Here is a 24,649-nt window from a genome sequence, read left to right as displayed (position 1 = left end):
GCTCGTGTCACCGGGCAGCTCTCGGCTGTGCTTATCTTTGTAGTCTAAAAGTTTGCAAGCCCTGCCACATCCGACGAGCATTGGAGCCGGTGTAGTATGATTCGATCTTAGTCCTGTATTGACGATTGCCTGTTTGATGGTTCGTCAAAGAGCATAGCGGGATTTCTTATAAGCTTCTGGGTTAGAGTCCCGCTCCTTTAAAGCGGCAACTCTACCCTTTAGCTCAGTGCGAATGTTGCCAGTAATCCATGGCTTCTGGTTGGGGTATGTACGTACAGTCACTGTGGGGACGACGTCCTCGATGCACTTATTGATGAAGCCAGTGACTGATGTGGTGTACTCCTCAATGCCATCTGAAGAATCCCGGAGCATATTCCAGTCTGTGCTAGTAAAACAGTCCTGTAGTTTAGCATGCTTCATCTGACCACTATTTTATTGACCCAGTCACTGGAGCTTCCAGCTTTCATTTTTACTTGTAAGCAGGAATCAGGAGGATAAAGTTATGGTCTTATTTGCCAAATGGAGGGCGAGCTTTGTACGCTTCTCTGTAAATGGGGTAGAGGTGGTCTAGAATTTACCCTGTGGTTGCACATTTAACATGCTGATAGAAATGAGGTGAAACTGATTTAAGTCCCTGGCCACTAAGAGTGCAGTCTCTAGATAAGCGTTTTCCTGTTTTCTTATGGCGGAATACAGCTCATTGAGCGCAGTTTTAGTGCCAGCCTCGGCCTGTGGTGGTATGTAGACAGCTACAAAAAATACAGATAAAAACTCTAGGTAGATAGTGTGGTCTACAGCTTATCAGAGATACAGGCGAGCAAAACCCTGAGACCTCCTTAGATATTGTGCACCAGCTATTATTTACAAATATGCATAGGCCCACACCTCATGTCTTTACTGCTGCTGTTCTGTTCTGCCGATAGTGTATAACCCGCCAGCTGTATGGTCTTAATGTCGTCGTTCAGCCACGACTCGGTGAAACATAAGATATTACAGTTTTTAAATATCCCGTTGGTAGGATATACGTGCTTTCAGTTCCTCCCATTTATTTTCCAGCGATTGAACGTTAGCTGGCAGAACGGAAGGCAAGGGCAGATTAGCCACTCGTCGCCTGATCCTCACAAGGCATCCTGATTTCTTTCCGTGAAACCTACGTTTACTTTTCCAGCGAATCACGGGGATCTGGGCATGGTCGGGTGTCCGTAGTATATCCCTCGAGTCCGACTCGTCCAATTTGAGGTGAGTATTCCCAGTTCTGATGTCCAGAAGCTCTTTTCGGGTCATAAAAGAGACTGTAGCAGCAACATTATGTACAAAAAAAGTTACGAACAACGTAAAAAAATAAAATAAATAGCATGGTTGGTTAAGAGCCGATAAGACGGCAGCCCTACCCTTCGGCGCCATCTTTCTCCCTCCAGCGCAATCTTTCGCCAAACATTCAAAGTTTTGGAGCAAGTGGAAGGGTTAGTGAGCCAACTGGAACTGGCTGATTGAGTCATGTGGGGATCTGGTGAGTGAGTGACATCACCAGTGGCAGCACTCTTACCATTCTCCGGGAGCTCCTTCAGCACTCCCTGTTCTATAAGCTCCTGCCTCGGTCGCCTCATCGACATCTTTCTCTCCAGAACTGCCGTCAACACACAGAATTTAAGCCAGTGCGTTAATGCACTGTGGTTTTTTTCAGATTTCTTCCAGATAGCATATAAAACCAAAGATAATACTTCAGATTTTAGTGTCATCTCACGTTCCAGAAGTCAAAGATGTAAGTTTACAGATCTTCAAATAAAAATCATATTATTCTAACCACTATAACAATCATCTTGTTAAAGCAGACTGAACTGTACACACTGGAAAATTGGCCATATCACCAGGAGACAAGAAAGCACACTGAAAGGCATTTGATAAAGACTGAATGCAACACATAAAAACTAACAAACACAACGAAACCATAACACAAACCTTCTGAAGTCTCCGTAAACTTCTCGCTGCTTTTCTTCTTCCTCCACTTCCATGGTTTGAAGATCTTGCCAAGGGTAGAGAACTTGCCCTTGCCCTTGAATGGGAGAGGGGTGCTGTCCCCATCTCCCTCCGTCGTGGTGTGCAGGTGGTCAACTTCATCAACTGGAGCAATGGCGTCAGAGAGACAAGAATAGAGAGTCAAGAAACACTGTTGAACTATGACAACCACAACTGGGCATCTGCAACATATCAACAGCGCAGAGAGCAGAGGTAACCCTTGCCCAGACATTTTTTACAGTAGCCTAGCTGAGCTCTAACTCAGGCGAGCAAAACCTTGTGCACCAGCTGCTGTTTAGCCTGGCCCATGCACTCTTGAGTAAAGTGTAGTATTAGAACATTAGCCTATAGCCTAACTGAGCTAGACTGACACCCATATGCACACAGAGTAAAGTGCAGAGGAACATTAGCCTAGCTATGCTAGCCTGACACCCATATGCACCGTGATTAAAGAACATGGGAGTGCCAGGCTCATTAGGAAGGTTATTAACGTTAGCTCAGAGCTCTGGGACTGTGTGTGCTTTGGCAGGGTGATAGTGAAAGCGCATGTACTCCTCCACACATTCACAGCCAAGTAACCAACAGTTATGAGATGGGAGAGTTCCTCTTGCACTAGCCTCTGCCTATAGCTTCCCAAAATCAAGAGTCTCACATTCCTCCCTACTGGGAGAATATTGTTATAAGCCTTTCAACAACAACAGGCTATGTGGAAGCACACAGACACACATTGCACTCTTTATGCTTTTTCACTAACAATGTGGAGTCATACACCTTTAAAATTATTTGTAGGTAGGACTCTCTCTTTGGCCTGAGTGAGTCTCTCTCCGAGACACGTACAGACATCCAGCTTCCATGGTAACAGCTCAGGTGATTGACAGGCTGACTGACAAGGTGCTGAGCTTCACAAGGCCTGTCACAGAACATCTCTGTGAGCCAGGTTCCTCTAAGGTGGAGGTATTTATTCAGCAGACATAATATTTACAGTGTAGAAGGGCTGGGGCAAAACAACCAACCAGTCCCACAAACATAGGATGTCCTGACAATAACACTGCCCCAGCAATTCGGTTCACACAACAACGCACGCTTAAAAAAACACTATAATATTTGCCAGCTGCTGATGGGCAGATGTAATAATACTATACAATACCTAGCTTCAAAACACCAGAAGTGGAGGTAGAGGAAACATGTCAAAAGGTGGAAATGGGCTCCAAAGCAGGGTCATGGAGGTTATATTACAGAGCTAGTCACCTGGGTGAGAGGTCAGGGTCCAGCTTCCATGGTGGTGGGACTTGAGGCAGCATGCCATGAGGAAGCAGAAGGTTGTGTTCAAAAACTCAAACACTTGTCCCTAGTCGATCCCAACACCCTAGGTAGGGAGGGGCGGGGGTCGGCTGTGACAGTGCAGAGACCCACAGAAGGCTACTAAAGCCACATACGGACAAAACATCAAAGTCCAGAGGCCAGGTCCAAACCATGTACAGCCTTCTCTTCAGGAAGTTACAAAAACCAGTGGATTCAGTTCACGATGTCCAAAGAATGAGTTGCTAAACGCAGTTGTCTGTAACACATACACCTCCTTGGTTCTCCTACACACAGGCACAGCAGGCTCTGGCAGAACGGTTTGCCTCTGTCTGACAAGGAGAGCACGGCAGGCAGGCAGGTCAGTTAAAATCCACTCAAGCAGGATAAATGATGGCTGTGCTGGGCCGACACACTCCAGATCCACAGTGGGTTGACTGACTGATACTACCAGAAACACACGGCAGCACATTCACTCCATTCAGCTGGTAGCAGGAAATACAGTTGATCTTATCCCGGAGATTCGAAAGGTGACCAAATGGATCCTTCCTATACCCATTTTCTAGTCAAAAGCGTGCCTGAAGAGTGAGTGGAGGTCCGGTGTGTGTAGGCTGTCTGCAGCTGTGTGACTCGGACAGAGGAAAGGGGGGAGGGTTCTGGGAAACAAGGGAGGAAACGGTACTCCACCCTGATTCTAACTGTGACAGAGAACAAAGTCAACCTCCACCACTCACATGGAAACAGAGAGCCTGTTTCAACTGATAGTACAGGCTATCGGCTATAAAGCACACAGGACATAATATTAAGTGATAATGCCAGAAGGCGGTATATTGGCAGGGGTGTTAGCAAATTGTGCCAATATATCCTTCAAAACACCGGTTTCAAGGGCATTATCACTTTTATACAACGGGTTACCAAACATATTCAAATAATGATTTTGACATATTTTCATTAAAAACATTATTTTGATTAATTTATTCATACCATTTCATTCTTCCACAAGATATAGTCCTGACACAAATCTAGGGTTGCTACCCAAGCTGGCTGATTGTTTGTTCTATCGGCTCGGTTGCTAGAGACGCTATCCAGTTGTTCAGTCTTTATGTTCTATAAGGTTTATACAAATCTCTGCTGTTGAAAACTAAATGTTAGTGTAAAAGAAAATTGAGATAATGTCTAGATGCTTTTTATAATGGAGATCAAGTTTATAACTTGGCTGGGATGATTGTGCAGTCAGATGGAACAGAGTAAATAGGCATTTTAACGTCATAGATTTAGCCGGTGCTAATTTGTGGAATAGGCGTTTTTTTCCAATCAGTATTAAAGATTAGACCCACCCGTTGTATAACAATACCATAAACCCTCCATCATCATCACTCCCTTCTAAAAAATCATCAATCACCTAGACCTCTTGAAGATTCCTTAAGTGTTGTGTACGGTTTTTATGTAAAAACAGACCTTAGAGAGGTCTGGAAGAAAAGTTCAAAGTGAATGATGCAGTGACAGCAAGGATACCAGGCTAGACAGTGCTGTCCAATCAGGAATTCAGCCCATCTAGAGCTTGCCAATAAGGAAACAGGGTCAGACTTGGTCGTCACTAGTAATGTTACATACCCCCCCCCCCCCCAAAAAAAAATTGCTGCTCAATAGAAATAGGCAACTACCAAATGAGCCTCTGACAACCAGAACAAAACAGGTGGGGGTTTAAAAGGCATCCAAGAGGGTGCCTACTGACTGGGTGCTGGCCAAACAAACACCCACTGGATTTGCCTGATAGCAGACAAACTAAAGGAAAAGACAACTCACACCAACTTAGGTAAGGGAGTGCAAATAAATGTGGCACAAACCAAACAGGTGAGACATGATAAAAAGGCTTTGTTTCACATTGGCTCTGTAGCTATTAAATATCACCTGAAACTAACGACTGACTAATGAGGCAACAGGTGCAACACATCCTGATCAACTAGGATAATTCCAATCAGTAACCCACAACTAAATAGAACCAACCTCGAAAACCAAAGCCTGTAACAGTTACCACAGCCACAACGTCATAAATTCCACCTATTTCTACAATTTATCTACTTAAAACGTGATTTCCCATTTTTACAATATAGCCATTTTTAACTTTGTGGCTTTACTATCTAGTGGAAGATGCCAGACTGAGATGACCTCAAAGCAATGCTAATAGCCACACCTGGTGTCAAAACATATTCCACACCTCAGACTAGTGATGGGAAGTTGAGCTATTTTTTACTGACTATGATCTTTGACTCGTATTAATCCTGCTGTAGTGTTAATTGCAGTCAGCAGTTCAAAAGAACGACAAAAAATTTATGAATCACTCAGAAAAACAAATCATAACTCAATAAAAAGAGTTGTCATAAATATATTTTTTTGACTACACACCATCTCACACCAAGTCTCCCACCACAAAAAGAAAGAGGCCTGAGTAATGGTCATTAGGGAAAATGTTCTTAGAAATGTGAGTGTCCAGTTGCAGGTGATTCTACAAAAAATCTGGAGAAAAAAAAATCCAAAAGCATTTCAATCCATGTTTTGTGCCGTGCTGGGAGGCTCTTCGCCAACGCACATCTAGCATTTCCCAGCATCTTTGCAGGAACTAGTTGTTTCTACTAGTAGATGACAGCAAGTTACACAGTGCGAGAAAAACAAAGATCTACACACATGCAAGAGGCATTTCCCGCTCGATACAAAACATGGTTTTAATATATTTTTTTGTAGAACCACCAGCAACTGGACACGGACATTTAGAAGATAATCTTGTACCTGACACGAGAACGAAGATAGTATTGCCAAGAGCAGGTTAGTTGAAAAATCTATGGCAACGTTTTGTATAAGCTAAGCTGTAACGTTGAGTATGGAAACATAGTTATCACATATCTTGTGTAAAAAACTGTAGCTAATTATGATCCAGGTTTAGCCTCAGCCCCATGACTCATTGACTCATAGCAGGAGCAGTCAGGTGAGCATGTGGTGGAGAGCAGATAGTGTTGTTTTACAGGGCCTCAGCAGCAGGCCCACTGCCTCGAGCAGCCTGATCACTTAGATATGAGTCTGCTTCCACAAGGAAAGTCCACCCTTTCCCTCCTCAACCCTAAACTAGTCACCTTCCATGTTTTGAAATGGAGCCTAGATAAGTTTTGACTTGTCACTAGTGGGTGGTACAGAGAGGTAATTCCAATACCTAAAGTTTTCGGTTGAAAAGATAGCCATCTCTCAACCTGGTTTTGTGTACTAGTACCTACACACAGGGTCGAACTGGCCATCTGGCATTTCAAATGCAAGATGGGCTGGTCCATTTTTTGCATGGTGTGCTTGTTTAACTTGTTACACAAGTGGCACACTAGGCCGATTACTCGCTGGTTGCCTAACTTAATCTCTATACAATAACCTAGCAAGACAACCCAACCTCGTAGGCTTAACCTCCATGGGATAACAGACCACAACAATACTGAGGGAAAGCTGGATGGAATGGCTTCAAAAAAAAGCACATAATAACACTCTACACATTCAGACAGACAATCATATTTCCAGTAATCCCTCAGAAAAATGTTTCAATATCTCAGTTTACTGCCGCAAACAGTGAGACATGTGTTTGTGCGGCTAATCTTTTTGTTTTGCATACAGCATGTCAGAAGGGTATCCTGCACTCAGTAATGTGGGTGCACGCACACACACAGCTGATATTCATCCACCTGATCCCAGTGACTTTTGGCATTCCCTGTGGTAAAGAGAGATAAATAAAGTGTGCAACATTGTTGATTATACAATCTTCAGCCCTGCCTCTCCTCTGCCCTCCAAACTTTTTTCAGCACCCAAGATGTTGAAAAGAAATTGAAAAACTGATCACTAAGGATATTTTTTACAAGTGAGTAAAAGTGTGTGAGTTTATTTATAAATGTGTACTTGTGAGACTGATTATAGAGCAGGTGTATGTGAGTGACTGTGTGAGACTGATTATAGAGCAGATGTATGTGAGTGACTGAGTGAGTGAGTAAGTAAGCTAGAAACTCACCTCTGTGGGGGATGTGTTGGTCCTGAGCTGGGGTCTCCAGAGGAAGGCTCTGTCCCATGATCCAGCCCCAGAGGGGCCTGTTTTGCTCTTTCTACCCAGGAATAGACACTCCGTGCTGGGCAGAGGAGGAGCACACCTGGTCCACAGCTTGTTCAACCAAGTTCACTAGTCTCCTCTTTCTGTCTATTTCGCCACCAACTCTTTGCAACTTTCTTTCCCCTCTACCTCTTTCGGTTAATCCTCCCTCTCCCTCCCTCTTTCGGTCTCCGTAAGACCTACCCTCCCTGCTCCCTTGAAGTACTCCCCACCCTCTCCCTTTCTCACTGACCCTCCCTCCGGTCAGCATTCAGACGGATGCCAATCATTCCTTTGAGCTGCACTGGTGGTGTATAAATATGTGTTTGTATTTTAGTGTGTGTGTGTGTGTTAGAGTGAGTGAGAATATTGGATTTACCACAACAGAATTTACCAACATTCTCTGGCTAACCTCTCGGGCTTTAGCCCTTCATATATGCCCACCACAGTTCTGCACAGGATCTCTTTCCACTTTGAATGAGGTACTCAGATGCTTAATAGACCAAAATCAGCAGTAACGAAAGTAGTTTCTTGAGCAGCGGTGGGCTCTGACTGCTCATGTGGCCTGACTGTGGCCAGATCCAGGTCAAAGGTTAAATAATGACACCCACTGAGGTATTCATATTCTGTCTCTATGGAGCCACCATATACAGTGGGGAGAACAAGTATTTGATAACCTGCTAAATCAGCAGTGTTTCCTACTTACAAAGCATGTAGAGGTCTGTAATGTTTATCATAGGTACACTTCAACTGTGAGAGATGGAATCTAAAACAAAAATCCAGAAAATCCCATTTATGTAATTAATTTGCATTTTATTGCATGACATAAGTATTTGATCACCTACCAACCAGTAAGAATTCCGGCTCTCACAGACCTGTTAGTTTTTCTTTAAGAATCCCTCCTGTTCTCCACTCATTACCTGTATTAACTGCACCTGTTTGAACTCCGTTACCTGTATAAAAGACACCTGTCCACACACTCAATCAAACAGACTCCAACCTCTCCACAATGGCCAAGACTAGAGAGCTGTGTAAGGACATCAGCGATAAAATTGTAGACCTGCACAAGGCTGGGATGGGCTACAGGACAATAGGCAAGCAACTTGGTGAGAAGGCAACAACTGTTGGCGCAATTATTAGAAAATGGAAGAAGTTCAAGGTGACGGTCAATCACCCTCGGTCTGGGGCTCCAGGCAAGATCTCACCTCGTGGGGCATCAATGATCATGACGAAGGTGAGGGATCAGCCCATAACTACACGGCAGGACCTGGTCAATGACCTGAAGAGAGCTGGGACCACAGTCTCAAAGAAAACCATTAGTAACACACTATGCCGTCATGGATTAAAATCCTGCAGCGCACGCAAGGTCCCCCTGCTCAAGCCAGCGCATGTCCAGGCCCGTCTGAAGTTTGCCAATGACCATCTGGATGATCCAGAGGAGGAATGGGAGAAGATCATGTGGTCTGATGAGACAAAAATAGAGCTTTTTGGTCTAAACTCCACTCGCCGTGTTTGGAGGAAGAAGAAGGATGAGTACAACCCCAAGAACACCATCCCAACCATGAAGCATGGAGGTGAAAATATCATTCTTTGGGGATGCTTTTCTGCAAAGGGGACAGGACGACTGAACCGTATTGAGGGGAGGATGGATGGGGGCCATGTATCGCGAGATCTTGGCCAACAACCTCCTTCCCTCAATAAGAGCATTGAAGATGGGTCGTGGCTGGGTCTTCCAGCATGACCACGACCCAAAACACACAGCCAGGGCAACTAAGGAGTGGCTCTGTAAGAATCATCTCAAGGTCCTGGAGTGGCCTAGCCAGTCTCCAGACCTGAACCCAATAGAAAATCTTTGGAGGGAGCTGAAAGTCCATATTGCCCAGCGACAGCCCCGAAACCTGAATGATCTGGAGAAGGTCTGTATGGAGGAGTGGGCCAAAATCCCTGCTGCAGTGTGTGCAAACCTGGTCAAGAACTACAGGAAACGTATGATCTCTGTAATTGCAAACAAAGGTTTCTGTACCAAATATTAAGTTATGCTTTTCTGATGTATCAAATACTTATGTCATGCAATAAAATGCTAATTAATTACTTAAAAATCATACAATGTGATTTTCTGGATTTTTGTTTTAGATTCCGTCTCTCACAGTTGAAGTGTACCTATGATAAATTACAGACCTCTACATGCTTTGTAAGTAGGGAAAACCTGCAAAATCGTCAGTGTCTCAAATAAAAAATAATTCTCCCCACTGTATATGTGCAGCATGTACATGGGGCTCCTAACAGCAACTCTGCCAGTAGGGCTGAGAGGTGTGAGTATTCACAGAGAACTGAAAGTATGGGCAGTGGGGCCCGAGAGAGAGAAATTGAACAAAAAAAATATAGAAAGTGGTACCTTCTCTAACTCACTTCCGACATAGAAATTAAATTGCTTAAAGTCGGAAAACCAGAGCAGGTACAAAGCTACTAGCTTGTCCTTTGGGAGAGAGATCTATTTCTATCTGTGCCCTCTATCAATGGAGATGTAGTTCAGATAGAGAGAGGAGGAAGTGTCTGCTCTGAGACCACACAGCATTCCATCAGCAGAGATGTCGCTAGTACTGCTGAAGTGGTCATGGGGTGGCAGTTAGCCTAGTGGTTAAGAGCAGAAAGGTTGCTGGTTTGAATCCCCGAGCTTACTAGGTGAAACATCTGTTGACGTGCCCTTGAGTAAGGCACAACCCTAATGGCTCCTGTAAGTTGCACTGGATAAGAGCATCTGCTAAATGACTAAAATGTAAATGTGAAAAATGAATGCACAATGGCTAGCCATTAAAAATGGCCACGTACGCTTCACAAAAGCCTTCTTCACATTCACTTCCAGTCAGCACTCATGACAGAGCTACAACTATCTACTTCATTGAGACGGTACTGGTTCATTCCATGTCATTTCCGCATGCCATGACACCCATGTTTACCTGGTCACTGTTTTAAATGCTAACTTTTTAGCATGGGAATGCATTACATAGGATATGAAGAAACAATTCTCTGAGTCGCAGCTTCATACTATACTGAACAAAAATATAAACGCAACATGTAAAGTGTTGGTCCCATGTTTCATGAGCTGAAAGAAAAGATCCCAGAAATGTTCCACACGCACAAAAATCTCTCTCTCAAATGTGTGTACATCCTTGTTAGTGAGCATTTCTCCTTTGTCAAGATAATCCATCCACCTGACAGGTGTGACATATCAAGAAGCTGATTTAAAAAGCATGATCATTACACAGTTGCACCTTGTGCTAGGGACAATAAAAGGCCACTAAAATGTGCAGTTTTGTCACACAACACAATGCCACAGATTTTGAGGAAGCGTGCAATTGGTATGCTGACTGCAGGAATGTCCACCAGAACTGTTGCTGTAATGGGTTGAAAACAAACAGTCCATCTGGCCAATAGATGGCGTTGTTGCACTGTGGTAGTAGAAAAAACAGCAAGTTCTGGCCAAGTGCGCGCACCATTCTTCAGAATAAAGAAAGCTCCTGAACATTGCAGATGTAAACTTGTGTCTGTTCTTTTTACTATTGCAGGTATGTAACAGAACTTCCAAACTTTCTAGTATTGAAAGAACATGTAATAACATGCTAGTTAACAACCTTGTCAAGGTATTCACATTAGGAAAGGTTTTGTGTTGGTTTTGTGTCGAACTGAGTGAGATAAGAACGTGATTTACAATGACCGAGAGTACATGTTAGATTGATGCTAGCTGAGGTAGCTGAGTAGCCTACTTGTACTGGATTTTGTTTGGGAGATTTTACTAAGAATCCATTTGTTAGGGATTTCTGGGTTTCTTGCGCCCAGTACTCCTCAACTAAGGATTTAAGGATAAACTTTATTGATGCCAGTCCCTGACAAAAATAGACTAGTCAGATCTCTCAAGCAAGACAGAACTACAGCAAGAAAATGGAGGGTCTATCTATTTACCTGCGAGGGTAAAAAAAACACACCCTGTTAAGAACTCTTTTTATTTATTTAAATCTTTTTTATATATATTGACTTTCAATGTCATGTTATTGGTTTTGTGGTAAACCAGCTCAGTCTGGAGGGTGGTTGAGAGAGATGATTTTACGGAGGTGCCACTATCTTAAAGCTGAATGTATTGTTGTCAGTTTTCTTTATTGGTAGTGGTATGTAGAAAAACATTCAGTTATTTTTGTCTTCGTATATATAAACGTGTTTCTATTGTATGAATGTGAAATACATTGTGGTTTTCATATGCAATCATACAGTAAGTAAGACAGGGTTATTAGTGGATTTTTTTTTTAAATGGTAAAGTGTGTGGGCCTATGCCCTCCCAGGCCCACCCATGGCTGCCCCCTACCCAGTCATGTGAAATCCATATATTTGGGCCTAATTTATTTATTTCATTTGACTGAATTCCTAATAAACGCAACAATTTCAATGATTTTACTCAATAAAATTGAAATGATTGCATTTATATTTTTGTTCAGTATACTTGTCAAACATAGAAAACTGATACGGATTGGCGTGGGGGGGTCAGTTGGAATCTTACTCATTGTAAGATTTTTGTTGGGGTACAAATTGAATGTTATGTACTATATTTTTATTGAATATTATATGAATCCTCTCATTTAAAATTGACAATTTGGGTGCAATCAATCAGTTTATTGTCTCAGAGATCAAATTATATTTTGACAAAATAATTTTTAACGAATGCTAATCTGATCAGAAAAGATTTCAGAACAATTTGAAATGGTGGGTGTCGTCGAAATCCTCTTTGTCACGCCCTGGCCTTAGTTTGTTTTCTTTATTATTTTGGTTAGGTCAGGGTGTGACATGGGGGATTTATGTGTTTTGTCTTGTCTAGGGGTTTTGTAAGTTTATGGGGCTGTTTCCTTTCTAGGTAATTGTATGTCTATGGTTGCCTAGATTGGTTCTCAATTAGAGGCAGCTGTCTATCGTTGTCTCTGACCATATTTAGGCAGCCATATTCTTTGGGTATTTTGTGGGTGATTGTTTCCTGTGTTAGTGTTTGCACCACACGGGGCTGTTTTTCTTATTAAAAACCATGGACACATACCACACTGCGTATTGGTCCGATCCTTGTTTCACCTCTTCAAAGGAAGAGGAGGAAATCTGCCGTGACAGAATCACCCACCAAAACAGGACCAAGCAGCGTGGGGACAGGCAGCGGCAGGAGGAGCAGCGCAATCAGGGCTTCTGGACTTGGGAGGAGTTCCTAGACGGGAAAGGACCCTGGGCACAGCCAGGAGAATATCGCCACCCCAAAGAAGAGTTGGAGGCAGTGACGGCGGAGAGGCGCTGGTATGAGGAGGCAGCATGGCGGCGCGGATGGAAGCCCGAGAGTCAGCCCCAAAAATGTATTGGGGGGGAGGCACACAGGAAGTGTGGCGAAGCCAGGTAGGAGACCTGCGCCAACTTCCTGTGCTTACCGGAGGGCGAGAGAGACCGGGCAGGCACCGTGTTATGCTGTGGAGCGCACGGTGTCCCCAGTGCGGGTGCATAGCCCGGTGCGGTACATACCAGCTCCTCGTATCGGCCGGGCTAGAGTGGGCATCGAGCCAGGTGCCATGAAGCAGGCTCTACGCATCTGGTCTCCAGTGCGTCTCCTTGGGCCGGCGTACATGGCACCAGCCTTGCGCATGGTGTCCCCGGTTCGCCTGCACAGCCCAGTGCGGGCTATTCCGCCTCACCTCACTGGCAGGGTGACCGGAGCATTCAACCAGGTAAGGTTGGGCAGGTTCAGAGTTGCTAGAGTCTCCCGCCTGTCCAGAGCTGCTAGAGTCTCCCGCCTGTCCAGAGCTGCTAGAGTCTCCCGCCTGTCCAGAGCTGCTAGTCTCCTGTCTGTTCAGAGCTGCTAGTCTCCCGTCTGTCCAGAGCTGCTAGTCTCCTGCCTGTCCAGAGCTGCTAGTCTTCCGCCTGTCCAGAGCTGCTAGAGTCTCCCGCCTGTCCAGAGCTGCTAGTCTCCCGCCTGTCCGGAGCTGCTAGTCTCCCGCCTGTCCAGAGCTGCTAGAGTCTCCCGCCTGTCCAGAGTTGCTAGAGGCTCCCGCCTGTCCAGAGCTGCTAGTCTCCCGCCTGTCCAGAGCTGCTAGAGTCTCCCGCCTGTCCAGAGCTGCTAGAGTCTCCCGCCTGTCCGGAGCTGCTAGAGTCTCCCGCCTGTCTAGAGCTGCTAGAGTCTCCCGCCTGTCCAGAGCTGCTAGTCTCCTGTCTGTCCAGAGCTGATAGTCTCCCGTCTGTCCAGAGCTGCTAGTCTCAAGCCTGTCCAGAGCTGCTAGAGTCTCCCGCCTGTCCAGAGTCTGTGCTGAGCTGCTAGAGTCTCCCGTCTGTTCAGAGCTGCTAAAGTCTCCCGCCTGTCCAGAGCTGCTAGAGTCTCCCGCCTGTCCAGAGTTGCTAGAGTCTCCCGTCTGTCCAGAGTTGCTAGAGTCTCCCGCCTGTCCAGAGCTGCTAGAGTCTCCCGCCTGTCCAGAGCTGCTAGTCTCCCGCCTGTCAGGAGCTGCTAGTCTCCCGCCTGTCCAATATCGCCACCCCAAAGAAGAGTTGGAGGCAGTGACGGCGGAGAGGCGCTGGTATGAGGAGGCAGCACGGCGGCGCGGATGGAAGCCCGAGAGTCAGCCCCAAAAATGTATTGGGGGGGAGGCACACAGGAAGTGTGGCGAAGCCAGGTAGGAGACCTGCGCCAACTTCCTGTGCTTACCGGAGGGCGAGAGAGACCGGGCAGGCACCGTGTTATGCTGTGGAGCGCACGGTGTCCCCAGTGCGGGTGCATAGCCCGGTGCGGTACATACCAGCTCCTCGTATCGGCCGGGCTAGAGTGGGCATCGAGCCAGGTGCCATGAAGCAGGCTCTACGCATCTGGTCTCCAGTGCGTCTCCTTGGGCCGGCGTACATGGCACCAGCCTTGCGCATGGTGTCCCCGGTTCGCCTGCACAGCCCAGTGCGGGCTATTCCGCGTCACCTCACTGGCAGGGTGACCGGAGCATTCAACCAGGTAAGGTTGGGCAGGTTCAGAGTTGCTAGAGTCTCCCGCCTGTCCAGAGCTGCTAGAGTCTCCCGCCTGTCCAGAGCTGCTAGAGTCTCCCGCCTGTCCAGAGCTGCTAGAGTCTCCCGCCTGTCCAGAGCTGCTAGTCTCCTGTCTGTTCAGAGCTGCTAGTCTCCCGTCTGTCCAGAGCTGCTAGTCTCAAGCCTGTCCAGAGCTGCTAGAGTCTCCCGCCTGTCCAGAGTCTGTGCTGAGCTGCTAGAGTCTCCCGTCTGTTCAGAGCTGCTAAAGTCTCCCGCCTGTCCAGAGTTGCTAGAGTCTCCCGTCTGTCCAGAGTTGCTAGAGTCTCCCGCCTGTCCAGAGCTGCTAGAGTCACCCGCCTGTCCAGAGCTGCTAGTCTCCCGCCTGTCCAGAGCTGCTAGTCTTCCGCCTGTCCAGAGCTGCTAGAGTCTCCCGCCTGTCCAGAGCTGCTAGTCTCCCGCCTGTCCGGAGCTGCTAGTCTCCCGCCTGTCCAGAGCTGCTAGAGTCTCCCGCCTGTCCAGAGTTGCTAGAGGCTCCCGCCTGTCCAGAGCTGCTAGTCTCCCGCCTGTCCGGAGCTGCTAGTCTCCCGCCTGTCCAGAGCTGCTAGAGTCTCCCGCCTGTCCAGAGCTGCTAGAGTCTCCCGCCTGTCCGGAGCTGCTAGAGTCTCCCGCCTGTCTAGAGCTGCTAGAGTCTCCCGCCTGTCCAGAGCTGCTAGTCTCCTGTCTGTCCAGAGCTGCTAGTCTCCCGTCTGTCCAGAGCTGCTAGTCTCAAGCCTGTCCAGAGCTGCTAGAGTCTCCCGCCTGTCCAGAGTCTGTGCTGAGCTGCTAGAGTCTCCCGTCTGTTCAGAGCTGCTAAAGTCTCCCACCCGTCCAGAGCTGCTAGAGTCTCCCGCCTGTCCAGAGTTGCTAGAGTCTCCCGTCTGTCCAGAGTTGCTAGAGTCTCCCGCCTGTCCAGAGCTGCTAGAGTCTCCCGCCTGTCAGGAGCTGCTAGTCTCCCGCCTGTCAGGAGCTGCTAGTCTCCCGCCTGTCCAGAGCTGCTAGAGTCTCCCGCCTGTCCAGAGCTGCTAGTCTCCCGTCTGTCATGAGCCGCCAGAGCCGCAAGGAGCCGCCAGTCTGCAAGGAGCCGCCATTCAGCCAGGATCCGCCAGAGCCACCAGTCAGCCAGGATCCGCCAGTCAGCCAGGATCCGCCAGAGCCGCCAGTCAGCCAGGATCTTCCAGAGCCGCCAGTCAGCCAGGATCTGCCAGAGCCGCCATTCAGCCAGGATCTGCCAGAGCCGCCAGTCAGCCAGGAGCTGCCAGAGCCGTCAGTCAGCCAGGAGCTGCCAGAGCCGTCAGTCAGCCAGGAGCTGCCAGAGCCGTCAACTAGCCTGAGCTACCCCTCAGTCCTGAGCTACCCCTCAGTCCGGAGCTGCCCCTCAGTCCAGTGGGGCCATTTAGTAGGGTTGCCAATCCTAGGTCGGCGGCGAGGGTCGCCGTTCCTAGGAAGAGACTAAAGACAAAGACTATGGTGGAGTGGGGTCTACGTCCCGCGCCAGAGCCGCCACTGTGGACAGACGCCCACCCAGACCCTCCCCTATGGATTTAGGTGTGCGGCCGGGAGTCCACACCTTTGGGGGGGGGGGGGTACTGTCACGCCCTGGCCTTAGTTATCTTTGTTTTCTTTATTATTTTGGTTAGGTCAGGGTGTGACATGGGGGATTTATGCATTGTGTCTTGTCTAGGGGTTTTGTAAGTTTATGGGGCTGTTTCCTTTCTAGGTAATTGTATGTCTATGGTTGTCTAGATTGGTTCTCAATTAGAGGCAGCTGTCTATCGTAGTCTCTGATTGGGAACCATATTTAGACAGCCATATTCTTTGGGTATTTTGTGGGTGATTGTTTCCTGTGTCAGTGTTTGTACCACACAGGACTGTTTTGTTGCCAGTTCACTTTATTATTTTGTAGTTGTGTTCATGTTTAGTTTTTCTTATTAAAAACCATGGACACCTACCACGCTGCGTATTGGTCCGATCCTTGTTTCACCTCTTCAGATGAAGAGGAGGAAATCTGCCGTGACACTCTTTCTTGTGCTTTTTGAGGTGGAACGACCCTACTTCTCAATTTTCAACGCTGGCTGGTTGGCTGGCTGGCTGCTGTTCTGTCCATCCTGGGCCTGGATCCTTATCGGAATCTGAACAGGCTCCGAGGGATTAGCATGCCTTTGAAACCTATGTTTGCCAAGGAGAGGTGCAAACTGTTTGGGCAAGATACAGAAACAGAGGGAGAAAGGAGTGTGAAGGGACCAACACAAACGACTCCTTCTCATAAGAGAGGGTAGAGAGAGAGAGATCGGCAGAAGAGGAGGAAGGCTAGCCAGCCAGGCTGTTTTGGTTAGAACAAAGGGCATGTTTAAACCCACTACCTGGGGTCACATGCAACATGCAACACAGGACACTGAACGGACGTGGGGTGTATTAAGTGATGTGAAACGTTCTGGACATCGCAGATAGGATTAGAGTGAATTGAGCTGGCATGATCTGACAGACAATCATATCTGTTCTACACAATACGGAATGGAATACGGCTATGGAATCCTGACCTGTTCACCGGACGTGCTACCTGTCCCAGACCTGCTGTTTTCAACTCTCTAGAGACAGTAGGAGTGGTAGAGATACTCTTAATGATCAGCTATGAAAAGCCAACTGACATTTACTCCTGAGGTGCTGACTTGCTGCACCCTCGACAACTACTGTGATTATTATTATTTGACCATGCTGGTCATTTATGAACATTTGAAAATCTTGGCCATGTTCTGTTATCCCCACCCGGCACAGACAGAAGAGGACTGGCCACCCCTCATAGCCTGGTTCCTCTCTAGGTTTCTTCCTAGGTTTTAGCCTTTCTAGGGAGTTTTTCCTAGCTGCCGTGCTTCTACACCTGCATTGCTTGCTGTTTGGGGATTTTGGCTGGGTTTCTGTACAGCACTTTGAGATATCAGTTGATGTACGAAGGGCTATATAAATACATTTGATTTGAATACATTCCTACAGTATCTGAAAGTTCTATTCTGAACATGCTCCTGGGTTTAAATAGTTGTTTTCCCTCAAATACTTTGAGCGTTTGATTGAGCCTGTCTGGAGTGCCAGGTGGGCGAGGTTTGTAAAGCTGTCACTTTGGGGACTATTCTATTGGTTCCATTGTGCCAGAAAAGCTCAATCAAGCACAGCTAAAGAATCCCAGAGCCGACAAGGTAAAAAAGTCTGTCGTTCTGCCCCTGAGCAAGGCAGTTAACCCCACTCTTCCCCAGGCACCGATGAAGTAGATGTCTATTAAGGCAGCCCCGCATTTGGGTTAAATGCGGAAGACAAATTTCAGTTTTACAACTGACTAGGTATGAGCCTTTTCCTCTTCCCTTTCTCTCTCTCTGCTTCTAAAGATGGAGTCTGTAGTTGTACGGCATTTTCTCACTGCCCCACATAAAGCCTCCAAAATGGGCTGGCTTCCAGAGAGCGGGAGAGACAGAGAGCTGGGCCAATCCGCATGAGCCCGGAACCTGTCGACCTGGAAAACAGACTGGGCCAGGCCTCTTCAGCAGGCAGATGGAACTGAACCTCAACACACAAACAGACTGGTTCTAACAAGAAAGGGGGGGAGCCTGTCTCACTAGCCTACAGAGGGCACCATATCTGTCTGCTGTGCGCCGAGTAGCAGCAAAAACAAACTGCCCCATAAACACACCCAGGTCTATGTTGCACTACTACACAAACCACAATGAACAAGAAGCTAAACTTACCACGACTTTCCATTACAAGGTCTGAGGCGCAACAGTCAACGGTTCCTGAAAAAGAAGCGGCAACATTTTTATTTATTAGCCTGCAGAGGTAAATGGCAAAAAGGTCAACTTTCATGAATAGTATTTATGTCAAAACTGAAGAGATGTACACTGTAGAAGGTCATTGGTGTTGGGAGGTGGTGGTCTTCAGCAGCAGTAGGTAGGTCTGTGGGGAGAGGTTTCAGGCCTCCCTGGAGATGCCCTCTCGGCTCAGTCCCGCTGTCCAGAGAGAGCAAAACACACAGTCAGCCACACACAGCTGGGAGGGGAGAGCATTTAACCAGTTTTAATGGGGATCGATAAACTCAAGTGACATTCCACATAAAACAACACTTAAATATTTAGAGGATTTAGAGTGAGGAGAAGGGTAATGGCATCGTTATGACACCCAAACACACACGGTCTTAACGACTGTTTGAAAACTGCATTTTTCCTCTTCAGATTTACACCCAAATCTAAATTCTAAGATAGTTAATAAAAACAATTGGCAATAAACACATTGTGGTGTGTGGTAACTAAATATTAAAGAGAGCCAAAATACATGCCAATTTACAGTCCATCTTGACTGAAACACACACGCGCACACTGACTCTAGCTGCAGCTCGGTGTGACAGTGTCATAGCCAGGAGGACAATATTAAATCCTGGGAACAGAGCGTGAGCACATTTCGCCAACTCGAGCAGCTCTGCTGTAACAGGGACCTTTAACAGGGAGAATGAAGGATGAGCACAGGAATGGTGTGTGTGTGTGTGTCAAGGGAGAGATGGTGAAGGGTCAAGGGAGAGGTGAAAAAGTGTCAGTGCAGGTTAGGGTTGAATGGCGGGAACCCGGTTACCAAGATTAACCACACAAAACCACTCCCTTTTCCTGGGTTAAATAACTGCGAGAAACCGGTAAATTATAATAAATTATTTATTTTAACAGCATGACGTTAACGGTTAATATGCAATGTCGAAACCTGGCTTCTCTATGGCTTTCTTTCTGCATGATCAATCATAAACGCTCATGGTGTGGACAGACCATTTCGGTATGGACCTATCATCTCATCTAGAGAATCGTCGACCGATTATGATTTTTCAACGCCGATACCGATTAATGGAGGACCAACTAAAGCCGATACCGATTAAATCGGCCGATTTAAAAAAATAATAATGTATTTGTAATAATGACAATTACAACAATACTGAATGAACGCTTATTTTAACTTAATATAATACATCAATAAAAATCCATTTAGCCCCAAATAAATAATGAAACATGTTCAATTTGGTTTAAATAATGCAAAAACTAAGTGTTGGAGAAGTAAATGTGCAATACGTGCAATGTAAAAAAGCTAACGTTTGAGTACCTTGCTCAGAACATGAGAACATATGAAAGCTGGTGGTTCCTTTCAACATGAGAATTCAATATTCCAAGGTAAGAGGTTTTAGGTTGTAGTTAATATAGTATTTATAGGACTATTTCTCTCTATACCATTTGTATTTCATATACCTTTGACTACTGGATGTTCTTATAGGCACTATAGTATTGCCAGTGTAAAAATATAGCTTCCGTCCCTCTCCTCGCCCCTACCTGGGCTCAAACCAGGAACACATCGACAACAGCCACACTCGAAGCATCGTTACCCATCGCTCCACAAAAGCTGCGGCCCTTGCAGAGCATGGAGAACAACTACTTCAGGATTCAGAGTGAGAGACGTCACCATTGAAACACTATTAGCGCGAACCACCGCTGACTAGCTAGCCATTTCACATCGGTTACATGAGCCATTAGGTAATAAACAGAGCTGTGCTTGCGAAGAACTGCTGGCAAAACGCACAAAAGTGCTGTTTAAATGAATGCTTACGAGCCTGCTGCTGCCAACTGTCGTAAAGCTAACTAAAAAGCAGCATTCCCCAAGTGAAGATGGCTTTCACTTCAGCAGTAATAAATTAATGAACTTCTTTGAGGAAAAGATCATGATCATTAGAAAGCAAATGATGGACTCTTCTTTAAATCTGCGTAATCTTTCAAAGCTCAGTTGTCCTGAGTCTGCACAACTCTGCCAGGACCTAGGATCAAGGGAGACACTCAAGTGTTTTAGTACTATATCTCTTGACGTAATGATGAAAATAATCATGGCCTCTAAACCTTCAAGCTGCACAATACGGAATGGACCCTAAACTAAACTACTGAAAGAGCTGCTTCCTGTGCTTGGCCCTCATATGTTGAACATAATAAATGGCTCTCTATCCAGCGGATATGTGTACCAAACTCACGAAAAGTGGCAGTAATAAAGCCACTCTTGAAAAAGCCAAACCTTGACCCAGATAATTTTTTTTTTAACTATCAGCCTATATCGAATCTTCCATTCCTCTCAAAAATTTGTGAAAAAGCTGTTGCGCAGAAACTCACTGCCTTCCTGAAGACAAACAATGTATACGAAATGCTTCAGTCTGGTTTTAGACCCCATCATAGCACTGAGACTGCACTTGTGAAGGTGGTAAATTACCTTTTTAATGGCATCAGACCGAGGCTCTGCATCTGTCCTCGTGCTCCTTAGACCTTAGTGCTGCTTTTGATACCATCGATCACCACATTCTTTTGGAGAGATTGGAAACCCAAATTGGTCAACACGGACAAGTTCTGGCCTGGTTTAGATCTTATCTGTCGGAAAGATATCAGTTTGCCTCTGTGAATAGTTTGTCCTTGACCAATCAACTGTACATTTCGGTGTTGCTCAAGGTTCCGTTTTAGGACCACTATTGTTTTCACTATATATTTTACCTCTTGGGGATGTCATTCGAAAACATAATGTTAACTTTCACTGCTATGCGGATGACACACAGCTGCACATTTCAATGAAACATGGTGAAGCCCCAAAATGGCCCTCGCTAGAAGCCTGTGTTTCAGACATAAGGAAGTGGATGGCTGCAACCCTTCTACTTTTAAACTCAGACAAAAGAGAGATGCTTGTTCTAGGTCCCAAGAAACAAAGAGATCTTCTGTACAATCTGACAATTAATTTTGATGGTTGTACAGTCGTCTCAAATAAAACTGTGAAGGACCTCGGCGTTACTCTGGACCCTGATCTCTCTTTTGATGAACATATCAAGACTGTTTCAAGGACATTGCAAAATCAGAAACGTTGTCCAAAAATGATGCAGAAAAATTCATCCATACTTTTTACTTCTAGGTTAGACTACTGCAATGCTCTACATTCCGGCTACCTGGATTAAGCACTAAATAAACAACAGTTAGTGCTAAATACGGCTGCTAGAATCCTGACTAGAACCCAAAAAATTGATCATATTACTCCAGCGCTAGCCTCCCTACACTGGCTTCCTGTTAAGGCAAGGGCTGATTTCAAGGTTTTAATGCTAACCTACAAAGCATTACATGAGCTTGCTCCTACCTATCTTTCTGATTGGGTCCTGCCGTACATACCTACACGTACGCTACGGTCACAAGACGCAGGCCTCCTAATTGTCCCTAGAATTTCTAAGCAAACAGCTGGAGGCAGGGCTTTCTCCTATAGAGCTCAATTTTTATGGAATGGTCTGCCTACCCATGTGAGAGACGCAGACTCGGTCTCAACTTTTAAGTCTTTACTGAAGACTCATCTCTTCAGTGGGTCATATGATTGAGTGTCGTCTGGCCTAGGAGTGTGAAGGTGAACGGAAAGGCTCTGGAGCAACGAACCGCCCTTGCTGTCTCTGCCTGGCCGGTTCCCCTCTCTCCACTGGGATTCTCTGCCTCTAACTCTATTACAGGGGCTGAGACACTGGCTTACTGGTGCTCTTTCATGCCGTCCCTAGGAGGGGTGCGTCACTTGAGTGGGTTGAGACACTGACGTGATCTTCTTGTCTGGGTTGGCGCCCCCCCCCCCCCCCCTCTAGTGGTGTGGGGGCTGTGCTTTGGCAAAGTGGGTGTGGTTATATCCTTCCTGTTTGGCCCTGTCCGGGGGTATCATCGGATGGGGCCACAGTGTCTCCTGACCCCTCCTGTCTCAGCCTCCAGTATTTATGCTGCAGTAGTTTATGTATTGGGGGGCTAGGGTCAGTTTGTTATATCTGGAGTACTTCTCCTGTCTTATCCGGTGTCCTGTGTGAATTTAAGTATGCTCTCTCTAATTCTCTCTTTCTCTCGGAAGACCTGAGCCCTAGGACCATGCCTCAGGACTACCTGGCATGATGACTCCTTGCTGTCCCCAGTCCACCTGGCCATGCTGCTGCTCCAGTTTCAACTGTTCTGCCTGCGGCTATGGAACACTGACTTGTTCACCGGACGTGCTACCTGTCCCAGACCTGCTGTTGTCAACTCTCTAGAGACAGCAGGAGTGGTAGAGATACTCTTAATGATCGGCTATGAAAAGCCAAATGACATTTACTCCTGAGGTGCTGACTTGCTGCCCCTCGACAACTACTGTGATTATTATTATTTGACCAAGCTGGTCATTTATGAACATTTGATAATCTCCGCCAGGCACAGCCAGAAGAAGACTGGCCACCCCTCATAGCCTGGTTCCGCTCTAGGTTTCTTCCTAGGTTTTGGCCTTTCTAGGGAGTTTTTCCTAGCCACCGTGCTTCTACACCTGCATTGCTTGCTGTTTTGGGTTTTAGTCTGGTTTTCTGTACATCATGTAAGAAGGGCTATATAAATACATTTGATTTGATTTGATCATATGGCTCATTTATCACAAAACCCACTGATATTGCTAACTACTTTAATGACATGTTCATTGGCAAGATAAACAAACTTAGGGATGACATGCCAGAAACAAATTCTGAAACTACACAACCAAGTATATCTGACCAAATTATGAAAGACAATAATTGTACTTTTGAATTCCTTAACGTCAGTGTGGAAAAGGTCTGACAATCTGGATGGAAAACTACTGAGAATAATAGCAGACGATATTGCCACTCCTATTTGACACATTTTCAATTTAATCCTACTAGAAAGTGTGTGCCCACAGGCCTGGAGGGAAGCTAAAGTCATTCCCCTACCCAATAATAGTAAATAAAGCCCCCCCTTACTGGCTCAAATAGCCAAACGATCAGCCTGTTACCAACTTTTAGTAAACTTCTGGAAAAGATACAATGCTATTCCATAGTAAACAAATTGACAGACTTTAAGCATGCATATAGGGAAGGACACTCAACAAGCACAGCACTTACACAAATGACTGATGATTGGCTGAGAGAAATTGATGATAAAATGATTGTGGGACCTGTCTTGTTAGACTTCAGTGCAGCTTTTGACATTATCATTCATAGTCTGCTGCTAGAAAAACTTGTGTTATGGCTTTTCACCCCCTGCTATAATGTGGATAAAGAGTTACTTGTTTAACAGAACACAGATTGTGTTCTCAAACATAATCCAGGTAGAATCAGGAATTTCCCAGGGTAGCTGTTTAGGCCCCTTGCTTTTTTCAATCTTTACTAAAGACATGCCACTGGCTTTGAGTATGGCCAGTGTGTCTATCTATGCACATGACTCAACACTATATACGTCCGCTACTAGAGTGACTGAAATGACTGCAACACTTAACAAAGAGCTCTTGGTAGTTTCGGAATGGGTAGCAAGGAATAAGTTACTTGCATTTGGGACAAAGCATTGTATTTGGGACAAATCATTTACTAACCCTGAACCTCAACTCCATCTCGTAATGAATAATGTTGAAATTGAGCAAGTTGAGGTGTCATGGTCAAAACATATTGATAGAACAGTAGCCAAGATGGGGAGAATTCTGTCCATAATAAAGCAACACTATCAACAAGGCAGGTCCTACAGGCCCTGGTTTTGTCGCACCTGGACTACTGTTCAGTCGTGTGGTCAGGTGTCACAAAGGGGGACTTGGGAAAATTGCAGTTGGCTCAGAACAGGGCAGCACGGCTGGCCCTTAAAAGTACATGGAGATCTAAAATTAAATGACATGCATGTCAATCTCTCATGGCTCAAAGTGGAAGAGAGATTGACTTCCTCATTACTTGTTTTTGTAAGAGGTGTTGACAAGCTGAAAGTACCCAGCTGTCTGTTTAAAATACTATCACACAGCTCGGACACCCATGCATACTCCACAAGACATGCAGCAGAACAGACTATGGGAGGCACACAGTACTACATAGAGCCATGACTACATGGAACTCTATTCCACAACAGGTAACTGATGAAAGCAGTAGAATCAGATTTAAAAAGCAGATAAAAATACACCTTATGGAAAAGCGGGGACTGTGAAGTGACACAAACATAGGCACAGACACATGCATACACACAAACACGGTAACATACGCACTATACACACACGTACACATGGATTTTGCGTTGTAGATATGTGGTAATGGAGTATGGGCCTGAGGGCACACAGTGTATTGTGGATTCTGTAATGAATGTATTGAAATGTCTTTAAAATTGT

General features: G+C 45.9%; 1 protein-coding gene across 9 annotated transcripts in view; it reads right to left on the bottom strand.

The window, feature by feature from the left end:
* The window catches only part of LOC109902237 (phosphatase and actin regulator 4B), a 67,169-nt gene that overhangs the window by 21,577 nt on the left and 20,943 nt on the right, over positions 1 to 24,649 (bottom strand). For 4 of the 9 annotated variants that reach the window (XM_031786477.1, XM_031786480.1, XM_031786475.1 and 1 more), the window contains exons 2-5: positions 18,363 to 18,471; positions 18,214 to 18,258; positions 1,960 to 2,121; positions 1,547 to 1,627 (exon numbers count right to left, since the gene is read on the bottom strand). In XM_031786477.1, coding sequence (XP_031642337.1) covers positions 1,547 to 1,627; positions 1,960 to 2,121; positions 18,214 to 18,226 — 256 coding nt within the window. In that variant the 5' untranslated portion in view covers positions 18,227 to 18,258; positions 18,363 to 18,471. The other 5 variants (XM_031786472.1, XM_031786478.1, XM_031786474.1 and 2 more) reach the window with 3 other exon arrangements.

Source organism: Oncorhynchus kisutch, linkage group LG13 (genome assembly GCF_002021735.2).
Source record: "Oncorhynchus kisutch isolate 150728-3 linkage group LG13, Okis_V2, whole genome shotgun sequence".
NCBI lineage: Eukaryota > Metazoa > Chordata > Actinopteri > Salmoniformes > Salmonidae > Oncorhynchus > Oncorhynchus kisutch.
Note: the sequence above shows the minus strand (reverse complement) of the source record. Positions and strands in the feature narration are given on the sequence as shown.